Source organism: Rhinoderma darwinii, chromosome 4, assembly GCF_050947455.1.
Source record: "Rhinoderma darwinii isolate aRhiDar2 chromosome 4, aRhiDar2.hap1, whole genome shotgun sequence".
Lineage (NCBI taxonomy): Eukaryota > Metazoa > Chordata > Amphibia > Anura > Rhinodermatidae > Rhinoderma > Rhinoderma darwinii.
The window spans coordinates 295,451,784-295,465,927 of record NC_134690.1 but is presented as its reverse complement, the minus strand read 5'-3'; the positions used below and the strand labels follow the sequence as shown (position 1 = coordinate 295,465,927).

Here is a 14,144-nt window from a genome sequence, read left to right as displayed (position 1 = left end):
ATGTCATTTGAGGTCTTTGTTAGCTCGTGTGTATTCATTAACAATTTACAGTATTTCCACTGTACTCAGGATCTACAGAATTTGAAGTACACTGCTTAAAATTTTGTAGTAAATCTATAAAAAGGTCTTCTTTTGAACCACACAAATATAAGTAGCAAACAATGTGCCTAAAGTGTATAATCTCAGTTGGTGATTCGTTTAAATAACAAATTCATGATGGCAAATCGGTAACAACAAAAGATAGAATTTAATACAAGAATAGAGATATGCACAAATGTGTAGTACGTACATTTTTCATAAAGGCGTTGGCAATACCGGAGACCAGCGAGTTACTTTAAGTTAATTATAGTTTTTATACATAGGCTTTACCATTATTTACATTCACAAAATAATGCAGCAAGAGATTTCACTCATATGATGCTACTTAGAAAATACATTGTTTTCAGGTCACTTTGTAAATATTGTATACACAAAGAGTAAAAGTGCTGCTAGTTCATAGTTTTCAAAAGACTTCTTTCATGACCCCATCCGATGACTTGTTCAGCTCAATTCTCACAGATTTTTCACCTTTGAAAAACAAAACAAGTATTAATGTAAAGACGCCAATTAATCAACTGTTATTTTTGCAAAACATTTGGAACACACACACACACACACACACACACACACACACACACACACACACTGTATACATGTGTGCAGAATAGCTCAATTTGTCATTTAACTTCAATAATACTAATAATAAAATCTTTATATAGTGCAAACATATTCCGCAGCACTTTACAATTCAGGGGGCACATGTTCAGACAAGATATAGCCTTACATAGTCACAAACTAATTAACAATTCAAACTAAGACGAGTGAGGGCCCTGCACGCAAGAGCTTACAATCTATGAGGAAACATTGGTGACACACAAAGTAAAAAGTGCTTGTTTAGTACAATGGTCCAGCCATCTTTTATACACATTGGCTCATGTAGATTTAGGCGTAATTCCCTATCACCCAGCCAGTATTTGTGTGTGACAGACTATGAAGTGCATTAGGGTGCAGGTAGGGTGTGCGTTAGGGGAAGGGATACTGTTGAATGAGAAAGGATCAGGTTCTGATAACTATTGTAATGGGGGGGACATAGGAAAGGAGTCAGATTAAGACATGTGATCGGTGTGTAAACAAATGTGTTTTAGGGGTGTGTCCAGCAGTGCATGGAGGAGGAAGTATAATCCCTCAGGTCTGGTGCTTGTCGGGCTGGTTATTAGTGGCACAAAACGGCTAGTAAAAGCCCTAATCGAGCTTGCAGTTCCTGGGAACAGATTTACCAAACGTTAACTAAAGTAGAAAAAGTACTAAACTATGTGATCACACTTCCTATATTGAAAACAAAATGGTGGAACTAACGGTCACACATAATAAACTGGTGTACATTGCCAACACTATGGAAGAAGACATGGCCACTAGGAGGCTGAAGATTGCGGATGTAAAGGATAGATCCAGGCGTCATGTAGTAATGCGTGATTAGGAATTATGAAATTAAGGACTTCCTTACCGATTTTACCACTGCAATAGTTCCTGATGTTTCACAAGGTAACCTTGTCATTGACCGTACTCCTAGTTTGCCGAAACCTAAATCTCTTCCGCCAACAACTCTACGAGATATGATTGCCCATATGAAAGTAACCGAAGGGTTAATTAAGTTGTTTACCATGTATGATTCAGACTAGGAGAATGAGTTAATGATTGTTTTGTGTACGTGGTCTGTAAAACCCCAGGAAAGTTTAATGTTCAGTTTAACTGTTTTTTTCCAAAGGTGGGGGCTCAGGGCGTTTCAGACAGGCTCTCTCTTTGTTTAAGTAACATGTATGTATATACCATAAGTGATCTTAAACCTAATTTGATAAGCTACCTCTGCAATTAGGCTATACGTATAATCGTGTGGGTTTCCTATTGGCTTTTGTATGTTCTCTCTCTTTGGCATCCTGCCCTGTATAAACAAATGGCACGGTGTCATTCTACAGAGAATGCCACATGTGAGATACTGAAGTTCTTCTGTGTCTGTGTCATCCCTCCGATGCATCGTTATCCTGATTTGAACTCTGAGGCTGGATTCTTAGAGTACCTTTAGCTCTCCCAAACCCACCCACATCAAGTAAAAGCGAGACTCATGGAGGCGGCCCAGTCCTCTTCCACTGTTCCTAATCAGGTTAAGAACATACTACTATATGTTGGCTTGTAGGAGAGCTTTTGCTTCCAGCACCAAACGTCTAAGAGAGCATGGTATCCAATACAAATGGGGATTCCCTGTTAAACTCTTAATCACTAAGAATGAAACCAAATATCTGGCTCAGTCTCTTGAGGATGCTTTACAATTTTGCAAAGATTGGAATCTGGTGTCGTCGGTAGAGAGTAAAAGCACCCAAGGAAAGAGAGAGGACCACCACCATTGATTCCAAGAGGAGTGGCCTCTGGTAAAAGATGCCCCAAGTAGCCACTATTCACATTGTTGGATTAACTGCTGGTTTCTCCAGGGAGCCGCCGTCTCTTAATGTATGGTTGAACGATGCATCGGAATATCGATAATATTTCGATACTGTGCACCCGAAAATTATTCAATATTGTGAACTCATATTTTAATACTAAGGACAGCTTAGCATTGTAACACATGTATTAGATAGTTCCTACACAGTCTCACTCTGACAGCACTAATTAGACAGTGTCAGTCTAGGCAGGGACACACCACCAACTGGCAATCTTGACTACATAGCTTTTATCTGCATACATAGCAGCCCATCAAAAATCGTTGAGGGGCATGGGGAGCACTCTCCTTACGAATACACCAAGCTCATAACTATGAGTCGGATGCATTATTTGATCACTCCTATTAACCAAAAGGGAAAAAAATTATTTGGCTATGCTGAAGAAGTAAGCCAGCCCCCTTCTTCCACTGCGCTGTCTCGGCATACCTGTGCACGCGCAAGTACACATTACATAAGCAGAGGGGTGTGCAGGGAAAAAAAGGTATGACGGGACTTGTAGTTTTCAAATCGTAATGAAACAGCAAGTCCCACCTCATAACTGTAAGTGGCTCAAGCGTTACATAGGGGTGCGGTAAGTAATACATAAATGTGTTTTTTTTCAGTTAGATTACATGTTGGCATGTATTAATGTGTATATATATATATATTTATTTATTTTTAATAATTTTTTATTTTTGGGGGTGAATCGATGACCCCTTCAATGGTTTTTAATAGTAACAGTGTTTTTCCCAATGAAAATTATTCTTTTTTTTTTTTTTCATTACCATTTTGACTGTGCCTCAACTTTGTCCTCCTCCTCCTCTCTATGCTTTGGTATATTGCAGTTTTCTTTGGAAGATTGTAGAACACCTCACTCTTTGTTCTTTTATAATTTAGGTGGTACTTGTCATACTCTTCTTTTAGTTTTGGCATTGTAAAAATAATGTCTAAGCTTAAAGGGCCAGTTCACTTTTTGGACACCTTTTTAAACGCGCCAAAAAACGGCCGAAAATGGCTCCCATTGATTTCAATGGGTGGCGGACGCGTTTTTTTTTTGCCGCGAGCGGAAAAACCGCCTCACGGTAAAAAGAGGCGTCATGCCCTACCTTCGGGCGTTTACGCCTCTGCCTCCCATTGACATCAATGAGAGGCAGAGAAAGAGTATTTCGCGGCATTTTTGCCCATAGCACTCAATGGGCGTGAGTGAAAAACGGCACAAAAAACGCGGCAAATGAATTGCAGGCAGGGGGAAATGTGCCTTAATATTCCAAACAGAATTTTGAGGCAGAATTTTCCTCCTGCAAAAAAAACTGTGTGAACTCAGCCTTACTCTGAAGGCTGTTATGTTTACAGGAATTTTAAATATGTATAGTTTTTTTTAGGATTAGTGGTATTCAAAAAAAAATTTCGTTTGCAAATGCACAATTTCTTTTTAACTTTAAATAAATAATGTATTGTAATACTGCTGTATTCCAATCCATTGGTGCCAGTCAGTGAAAAATATAGGCCCCTGACTGCCATATTTAATTGTCGCACCCGTGACGAGGTTGGCAATGGTAAGACAAAGGGAGCACCCCTTTGTTTTGATCTTAGATGCCAAGGTAGCTAAGGGTTTAACGGCCGAGATCTGAGTTATCTCCGATCTCAGCCATTGCTGGTGGGGGCTCACTGTCAATCACAGTCATCCTCCTGTGGTCCTTAACAGCAGGCTTACAGTATCATAAATGTATGCTGTGTTGCACCAAGGGCTTAATTTATGAACTCCTGTATATTGTTTGGCTTTTTCCTGAAGTGGATTAGAGAAGGGCATGGTTTATACTTACCAGTTTTTAGCAAAAGATAATCGTTTGACATCACAGCGCTTGATAGTGTGAAAACGAAAGCTTATGTAAACAAAAAAATGTAAGTATGAATTGCATTGTGCCAGTCGATTTCTTAATCAATGCACATTGAAAAGTTATACCACTGTCTAATATAGTTTGCATATTGATTTTTCGCGATTCTCATGATTTCATCTCAAGCTTGCTATCAGTGTAGAAAAAAAATGTTTACACATTCCGAGGCAGAAAACCTCTCCTGATAATACGCTGCTAGAACAGCTGGTATTAGAGGTATACCGTATGTGAGCACTTCTATCTAATGAGCCATGTACCTGCATGAGCAAGATATTATTAGAATAAGTTTCAGTCTCTAAATGTAAACTAAAATGTTGGTTCACTGACAGAAAGCCAAGATTTTGAAAATACTAAGAGAATTGTGTTGGATTCATACAGGGAAGATTTTGTTGCAGAAAAACAATCCCATTCATCTAAATGGGATTGTTTTCAAAGCAGGTGCATTGATATCTGCAAATTCCATTCAGATGAATGGAACTGATTTTCAGTTGCATAAATTTCTGAAACAAAATGTGCACCCATAAAAAAGGGCAGATTTACTAAGAGTGGCGTTTCATACACCAGTCTTAGCTATCTGCTACATCGAAGTAAAATGCAACTGTCGCATATTCCCGCTGGCCGTGACTGTGGTATGAGCCGTGTCATGCTGAGGGGACACTGAGAGGAGAAAATAAGGGGAACAGTGAGCATCATTTTTTAAATGTTATTTTATTTAATTGTTTGAAAAGGGGTTGGGGGGATAGTCCAATCATGCTGTGCTGTGTGAGTAAGTCCCACAGAAACTTTACCGAAGTGTCGAGAATGTGAACAGACATCGCGTCCTGGCTGGAAGCGATGTCTATTCACTCTCAAGACACTTCAGTAACGCACTGGCATAGCTATAGGGGTCGCAGCGGTCGCAATTGCGACCGGGCCACGAAGCCAGGGGGGCCCACAGCCCCCCATCAATAAAAAGTTACTATAGTAACTCGGGCCGCGGGCCCCTGTTACTATAGTAACAGACTTTACTTACCTTCCTGGTTCCGGATCGCAGCGGAGGTCCTGACGTCAAGCGCTGTGCATGATGTCACAGCGCTATGCGCCGCGCACAGCATCGAGACGACAGAACTACCGCCGTGGCTGAAGAGGAAGGTAAGATTAGCCCTGACTGGCGGGGTCCGACTCCCGGGACCCGCCAATCAGCTGTTTTGAAGGGGCCGCAGCACTCGTACGAGAGCTGCTCCCCTTCATTCCGGTCACACTGTGAATCGGTGTCGGCGATTCACAGTGTGAGCGAGTAGTGAAATGTAGGGGAAGCAGCTCTCGTACGAGTGCTGCGGCCCCTTCAAAACAGCTGATTGGAGGGTCCCGGGAGACACATCAGCTGTGGATAGGCCATCAATGTTTAGGGACTGCACAACCCCTAAGCCTACGATGTAGCAGGCTTAGGGGGCCCATGAGACAGGATCACAGATTGTGTGATCCTGTCTGCTGGGCCCTGTATCTAAGCCAATCACATGGTAGGCTTAGCTACATGGCCCATGTGTGATCCTGTCTGCTGGGCCCTGTATATAAGCCTACCACACTGTAGGTTTAGATACAGGGCCCCAGCACAGAGTAATCTTATACTGTATAAGATTACGGTCTGCTGGACTCTGTATCTAAGCCTACGTTGTGGTAGGCTTAGATACAGGGTCCCACAGACAGTATCACACATGGGCCCTGTATCTAAGCCTAACACATGTGTTACTAATTGTTTTTCTTGTGTGTTTTCTTACAGGTTCGGGCGTTGGACTACGGCGGATTCCAGGACTACCTCGATGACGGCTTTTTTTTTTATTATCAATAAAATGGTTAATGAGGGTTGTGTGTTTTTTTTTATTTCAATAAAATATTTTTTCTATGTCTTTGTGGTTTTTTTTAAACTATATTACTTTCTCCTTAGTAATGGCCACCGGCTGATTGACAGTATCCATTGCTAAGGCGGGGCTTAGTGTTAGCCGATGCAGAGGCGAACACTAACCCCCTTTATTACCCCGGTACCCACCGCCACCAGGGGTGCTGGGAAGAGTCGGGTACCATCCAGTACCTGACCATCTGTAGTGACGGTCGGGCACTGGGGCGGCCGCAGGCTGGTATTATCAGGAGGGGAAAGGCCAGAAACAGTGGCCCTTCCCACCCTGGTAATGCTAGGCTGCTGCTGCTTTATTGTATCTGGCTGGTTATGAAAAATGGGGGGACCCCACGTCATTTAAAAAAAATAAAAATAAAAAATAATTGGAAAGAACTATGTCGGGTCCCCCCCAATTTTCATAACCAGCCAGATACAACACAGCAGCAGCAGGCAGCATTACCAGGGTGGTAGGGGCCACTGGTTTTGGCCTTCCCCAGCCTAATACTACCAGCCTGCGGCCACCCCGGTGACTGCCCGTCACTACAGATGGACGGGTACTGGTTCGTACCCGGCTCTTCCCAGCACTCCTGGTGGCGGTGGGTACCGGGGTAATAATGGGGGTTAGTGTTGGCCTCTGCACCTGCTAACATTAAGCCCCGCCTTAGTAATGGAGGTTGTCAATCAGCCAGTGGCCATTACTAAGGCGGTGATAATAAAGTTTAAAAAGATACAAGCACATAGAAAAAATCTTTTATTGAAATAAAAAAACACAACCCTCATTAACCATTTTATTGAGAATAAAAAAAACGCCGTCATTGAAGTAGTCCCCGAATCTGAAGTTCAACAACCGAACCTGTAAAAAAAACACAAACACACAAAAATAATCAGTAACACATAAAGAAGCAAAATTATAATTCTTACCTTTCCTGGGTCCAGCGCTGGAGCCGCAATGTCAGTGAGCTGAGCCCTGTATCTAATCCAATCATGTGTGATACTGTCTGCTGAGCCACTGTATCTAATCCTATCATGTGTGATACTGTCTGCTGGGCCCTATCTCTAATCCTATCATGTGTGATACTGTCTGCTGAGCCGCTGTATCTAATCCTATCATGTGTGATACTGCCTTCCGAGCCACTGTGTCTATTAAGAAAGTCATTAGCATAAGTCTAAAATTGTTCATAACTTGCTCAAAAATAATCGTTTTTCAGAATAAAAACCACGGTTATCTACATTACAGCGCCAATCAGATTATGTAGGAGATAGGGCACTTATAATCTGGTGACAGAGCCTCTTTAAGCAGGTGACATTTAATGGAGAATTTACTTTACCCCAATCATGTCGTCTGACATTGGATTTTCTTGTGTAAAAGGCGTTTAATAAATTCGACTTTTCCTCCTCCTCTTCCACTATTACACCAAGATTTTTTTTGACAGGGCCAACATTATAAGTTTCTTATTATTTATGTATTTGAAAAATATATTTGGGTTACTTCTCCTTTCTTTGGCAGCGAGTTTCTCAGTTTAAATTTTTGCTGCCTTTATTTGTCTTTTACACGACTTATTTTTTTCCTTATAATTATTTAATGCCTCGTCACTACCGTCTTGCTTTAGTAGGTTTAACGCTTTCGTTTTATCATTTATTACCCCCTTTAATGGTTTATTTAACCACATCAGTTTCACCCTGTTTCTAGCTTGATTATTCCCATAAGGGATATATTTTTCACAGGACATATTTATGAGGCTTTTGAAAATGTATATTTTGGGCCTTATTCACATGAACGTGTCCGTTTTGGGTCTGCAAAATACTGACACGTTTGTCATGTGCTGTAATTCCGTGTGTCATCAGTTGGTGATGCCACTGTTGGTGCACATTTATTTTTACTTAATTTCTTATGAACTTGTGCATGAATTACGGACAGCACATGGATGTGCGTCCGTGTGCTGTCCATGATTTTCACGCATCCATTCACTTTACATGGGTATATGATGGGCTAAAAACACACAAGAATAGGAGATGCAGTGAATTTCACGTAACGGAAACATGCTGCGTGATAAACACTGAATGTCTGAATGGCCCCATTTAATTGCATAGGTCCGTGTGACGGCCGTTGTTTTAACGGCCGTCACACGGACGTATTACACGTTTGTGTGAATAACGACTTAGTTTGTATTTTTTATTTTTTTTGAGGACATTGTCCCACTTTATGCCATTACGGTCATCTTTTAGCACATGAAAATTGGCCTTTCTAAAGTTGTGTTTTTGTAGCTCCTCAGCCAAACATCTTATTAAAGGGAGTCTGTCACCAGACTCAGCAGAATATGGGGCCAGGCATGATCACGTCTTCTGCACTGCTTGGCCCTGTCAATCAACGGCGGAAGGGAGAGACGGCCTTTAGATAGAAGGTAGAGCTGTTTGAAGAAACGGTGAAAACCTCGTTGCTCCAAAAAAGCTAATTTGCATATGAAGAATGAAGTTATTATCGCTGCAACGGAGCCATGCATCTGAAAAATGAAAACCGCGTTATATTCAGGTGAGGCTACACTATGTTACTGTGCTGCTGCTTTGATAGGCCAATTTGTGGTGACAGACTCCCTTTAAAGGATACATGAAAACTTATTAGGATGTTGTCACTATTACCTAGGTGAGCACCAACCTGTACTTTTGATATCCTGTCCGGCCGATTGGTTAAAATTAGGTGCAGAAATGCCCCTCCGATTGTTGGATGCTGCACCAGATGTGAAAGGTAATTGTCTTTACCCCTTCCCGTCGCGGCCACTTTTGGACTAAATGTCAGAGCCTCATTTTTAAAATCTGACGTGTCATTTTATGTGGTAATAACTTTGGAATGCTTTCACCTAGCCAAGCGATTCGGAGATTGTTTTCTCTTGATAGATTGTACTTTATGTCAGGGGTAAAATTTGGTCGATAAATTCATTGCTTATTTATAAAAAAAACACCAACATTTTAAGAAAAATTGCAAAAATTAGCATTTTTCTCAATTTGAATGTATCGGCTTGTAAGACAGATAGTTATACCACACAAAATAGTTTCTAGTTAACATTTCCCATATGTCTACTATATGTTGGCATCATATTTTGAACGTCCTTTCATTTTTCTAGGATGTTACAAGGCTTATAAGTTTAGCAGCACTTTGTCACATTTTCAAGAAAATTTCAAAAGCCTATTTTTATAGAGTCCTGTTCAGTTCTGAAGTAGCTTTGAGGGGCAACCCACATAAAATCACCCCATTTTGAAAACTGCGCCCCTCACAGTATTTAAAACGGCATTTAGAAAGTTCCTTAACCCTTTAGGTATTTCACAGGAATTTAAGCAAAGTGGAGGTGAAATTTGCACATTTCATTTTTTTTTTTGGGAGAAATTCAATTTTAACCCATTTTTTCTGTAACACAGAGGATTTTACCGGAGAAACACAACTCAATATTTATTGCCCAGATTCTGCAGTTTTTATAAATATTCCACATGTGGTCGTAGTGTGCTACTGGACTGAAACACAGGCCCCAGGAGCAAAGGAGCACCTAGTGGATTTTGGGGCCTTCTTTTTATTTATTCTTATTTATTATTTTAGGCAACATGTCAGCATAGAAAAGATCTTGTGGTGCCAAAACAAAGGAAACACCCATTTTGGAAACTACACCCCACAAGGAATTCATCTAGGGGTGTAGTGAGAATTTTGACCCCACAGGTGTTCCACAGATTTTATTAGAATTGGGCAGTGAAAATGAAAAATATTTTTTTTTCCAATAATTTTTCATTTCATTTTTCACTTTCTTATCAAATAAAGGAGAAAAAGCACCCCAACATTTGTAAAGCAACTTCTGCAGAGTAGCGAAATATCACATATGTTGTCATAAACTGCTGTTTCGGCACACGGCAGCGCTCAGAAGGGAAGGCACGCCATTTGGCTTTTGGAGCGCAGATTTTGCTGGATTGGTTTCTCGGCACCATGTTGCATTTACAGAGCCCCTGAGGTACCAGTACAGTAAAACCCCCTTTCAGGCGACTCCATTTGGTAAACTACACTGCTTGAGGAATCTAGGTGTGTAGTGAGCATTTTGACCCCACAGGTTTTTGCTTCATTTATTAGAATTGGGATGTGAAAATAAAATTAAAAATTTTTTTTTCCAAATAAGATGTAGTTCTAGCTCAAAATTTAGCATTTTTACAAAGACTATAGTAGAAAAGCACATCAACATTTGTAAAACATTTTCTTCCGAGTACAGCAATACCCCATATGCGATTGCAAACTGCTGTTTGGACACACGGCAGGACTCAGAAGGGAAGGAGCACCATTTGGCTTTTTGAGTGCGTATTTTGCTAAATTGGTTTCTGGACGTCATATCGCATGTGCAAAGGTGAGGTACCAGTTCAGTAGAAATTCCCCAGACGTGACCCAATTTTTGAGACCCCTCAAGGAATTAAATTATGGTTGTAGTGAATATTTTGACCCCAAAAAGTGTTTTATAGATTTTATTAGAATTGGGCCAAGAAAATTTAAATCTAAATGTTTTCCAATAATATGTCATTTTAGCTCAACAATTTTAATTATTGCAAGGAATACAGAAGAAAAGACACCCCAAAATTTGTCATGCAATTTCTCCCGAGTAAGGCAATACCCCATATGTGGTCGCAAACTGCTATTTAGACAGTCAGCAAGGCTCTAAAGGGAAGGAGCGACATTTGGTTTTTGGAGTGGAGATTTTACAAAATTAGTTTTCTGACACCATGTTGAACTGACCTAAGGTACCAGTACCCCAGAAAAATTACCCCATTTTGGAAACTACATCTCTCAAGGAATTAATCTAGAAGTGTGGTGAGAATTTTGCAAAAATTAGAAAACAAAAGATGTTGAAGATTGAAAATTGCCATTTTTCCACAGACATACCGTTCTAGTGCCCAATGTGTTGTGCCAAGCTTGTACCACTGAAGACACACACCCCATAAATTCTTACGCGGGTTCTCCAGAGTACAGTAATACCCCATATGTGGTCATAAACTGCTGTTTGGGCACACTTCAAGGCTCAGAAGCCCGCCATTTTACTTTTGGAGCGAGGATTTTGCTTGGTAGTAGTGTTGTTTGGGGTTTTACTGGTATTTAGGCTTATAATGTTGGGGCATATGTAATCTGTGCAGAGTACATCAGAGTATATGTAAGCTGGGCGGAGTACATCAGGGCATAACAGGATGATGTAATAATGGGGTGAATGAATAATAAAAATTAATAATCCATGGTTTGGTGTGTTACGCTTTGAACCAATCCTTTATGCACAGGCCAGGTTTTTAGGGTATTATACAAAATATGTGCACTCCAGTATTGCCTAATCTTTGACTTCTTCACTTGCCCTATAAGCAGCACAAGGACCTAAAGATTCCTCATCTATGCTGCATCTACGGGGTTCACCTGTGTGGTCTAGCAAATGATGTCGGGTTTTTAGTGAAAAACTACCGGTCCCATAAAAATTGTCTGGCCCATAATTTTGCATCATTGGGTTTTATCTTTCCGTTGACGGAGCTGTGTGAGGGCTTGTTTTTTGTGGAACGAGCTGTAATTTTTATTGGTTGCATTTTGGCGTACATGCAATTCTTTTATCACTAAGTATTCCATTTTTTGGAAGAAGAGGAAACCAAAAAACAGCAATTCTAGCACGGTTTGGTTCTTACTTTTTTACATTGTTTACCGTGCACTATAAACAACATGTTAACTTCATTCTGCGGGTCGATACAATTACAGCGATACCAAATTTATACAGGTTTTTTTTACGTTTTACTACTTTCACACTATAAAAATACTCTTTTCTAAAAAAAAATAATCATGTTTTAGTGTCGCCATTATCTGACAGCCATAACATTTTTATTTTTGAGTTCATATTGATGTGGGATGGCTTGTTTTTTGCGTAACGAATTGTAGTTTTTGGTACCATTTTGGGATACTTGCGACTTTTTGATCACTTTTTATTACATTTTATTTTAGATAATAGGACTAATAAAAGGAAGGCTGTGGTTATTTTTATTTTATTTATATACGGTGTATTTCTATTAACTGTTTTAACCCATTCCTCTATTCTACCCCATGTTCCTTTCTTAGACCCAGCTCACTGGTTACGCTGTACTCATCTCCTATACAGTAATCGCCCTTCCCCCATTCCCTAGTTTAGGTACTCCTCCAACCTTAGGAGTGCCATAACAACTGCCTGCGTACTATCAGTACACAGTCTAATATACTGGCATATAAATATATGCCAGTACAAAGTTAAAAATAAAAAAAATCAGGAAAGAAAATCCCTCCATGGGATTAAAAAAAATAAAAAGGTCTGAAATCATTGTACTCAGTCAGGCCTTCATAGGAGACTGTCAATATAGCGATATACTGCAATACATTAGTTTTGCAGTATATCATGCAAACAATCGCTGGTTTCAAGTCCCCTAGAGCAGTGGTCCCCAACCTTTTTGCACCGAGGACCAGTTTGATGCAAGAAAAATTTTCCAGGGACCAGCGGCGCGGGGCGGTCGTTAGTCAGTCCACACATTGCGTAAATACGGCGTATAGCTGTATTATAATACCTGTATTATGCTGCGGGAAATCTGCAGCATAATACAGTAGCAGGAAAGTGGATGAGATAAAACAAGTCTCATCCACACTGAGCGTAAATACTAAGCGGAAAAACGCTCAAATGGACCTGCGGTGCAGAATTTTACTCCGCAGCAAGTCAATTGTAGTTGCGTAAATGCTGCTTTTTTGATACAGGTTTTCCCTATTGAATTCAATGGGAGGTAAAATCCACAACAAACAGCAGCAGGGGCGTAGCTAAAGGATCATGGGCCCTGGTGCAAGAATTCAGCTTGAGCCCCCCAACCTCTCTCCAACACCACCAGACCCCTGCCCGCTCCTATGCCCAGCCACCTTGCCCAACAGTCCCCATGGATGCCTCCACAGTATAATGCCCCCACAGCTTCCCCCACACAGTAGAATGCCCCATAGAATAATGCTCCCCATAGCTGCCCCCCTCACAATATCATGTTTTACCACTTTCTAAAAGTGGTAAAACATGAAAAAAAACGACACTAATTTGGTATCACCGTAATCGTATTGACTCGTAAAATAAAGTCAACATGTAGTTTTTACGGTACGATGCAAGTTGTAAATACGAAACCCAAAAAACAAAAAGGTGGAATCGCTGTTTTTTCCCCATTAAATCCCACAAAAGATTTTTTTTTCCATTTTCCCAGTACATTATATGACACATTAAATAATGGCGTGAAAAACGTAAATTTGTCCCGCAAAATGAAAAGCCGTCATACGGAAAAATAAAAAAAGTTATGGCTCCTGGAAGGCGGGGAGAAAAAACTAAAATGAAAATCCTAAAAATGGCTGCATCTCTAAGGGGTTAAACGATAATGCAAATGTCCCAAAAATGGCACCTCCATAAAATACAACTCGTCCCGTAAAAAACAAAGTCTTAGGCCTCATGCACACAAACGTATTTTTGTCCTCCCGTAAATACGGGTCCTTGGTCACACGTATTCGACCCGTATTGCACCAGTATTTACTGACCCGTGCCCTTAAATACGGATCCGGAGTCACCAGTATTCCACCCGTATTTACGGGCACGTTTCCGCTGCAAAATTGCACTGCAGTAATCGGCAGCCCTTCTCTCTATCAGTGCAGGATAAAGAGATGGGGCTGCCCTTTCCGTAATAAAAGTAAAAGAAATTCATACTTACCCGGCCGTTGTCTTGGTGACGCGTCCCTCTCTTGACATCCAGTCCGACCTCCCTGGATGACACGGCAGTCCTTGTGACCGCTGCAGCCAGTGATAGGCCTGTGATTTATTTATTTTTTACAGGTTG

General features: G+C 40.7%; 1 protein-coding gene across 1 annotated transcript in view; it reads right to left on the bottom strand.

Annotated features, from left to right (window-relative positions):
- Positions 1-228: 228 nt before the first annotated feature.
- Positions 229-14,144, bottom strand: part of EGLN1 (egl-9 family hypoxia inducible factor 1) — a 226,457-nt gene continuing 212,541 nt past the window's right edge. The window contains exon 5 of the mRNA XM_075862612.1: positions 229-567. Coding sequence (XP_075718727.1) covers positions 503-567 — 65 coding nt within the window. The 3' untranslated portion in view covers positions 229-502. The remainder of the gene's footprint in view (positions 568-14,144) is intronic.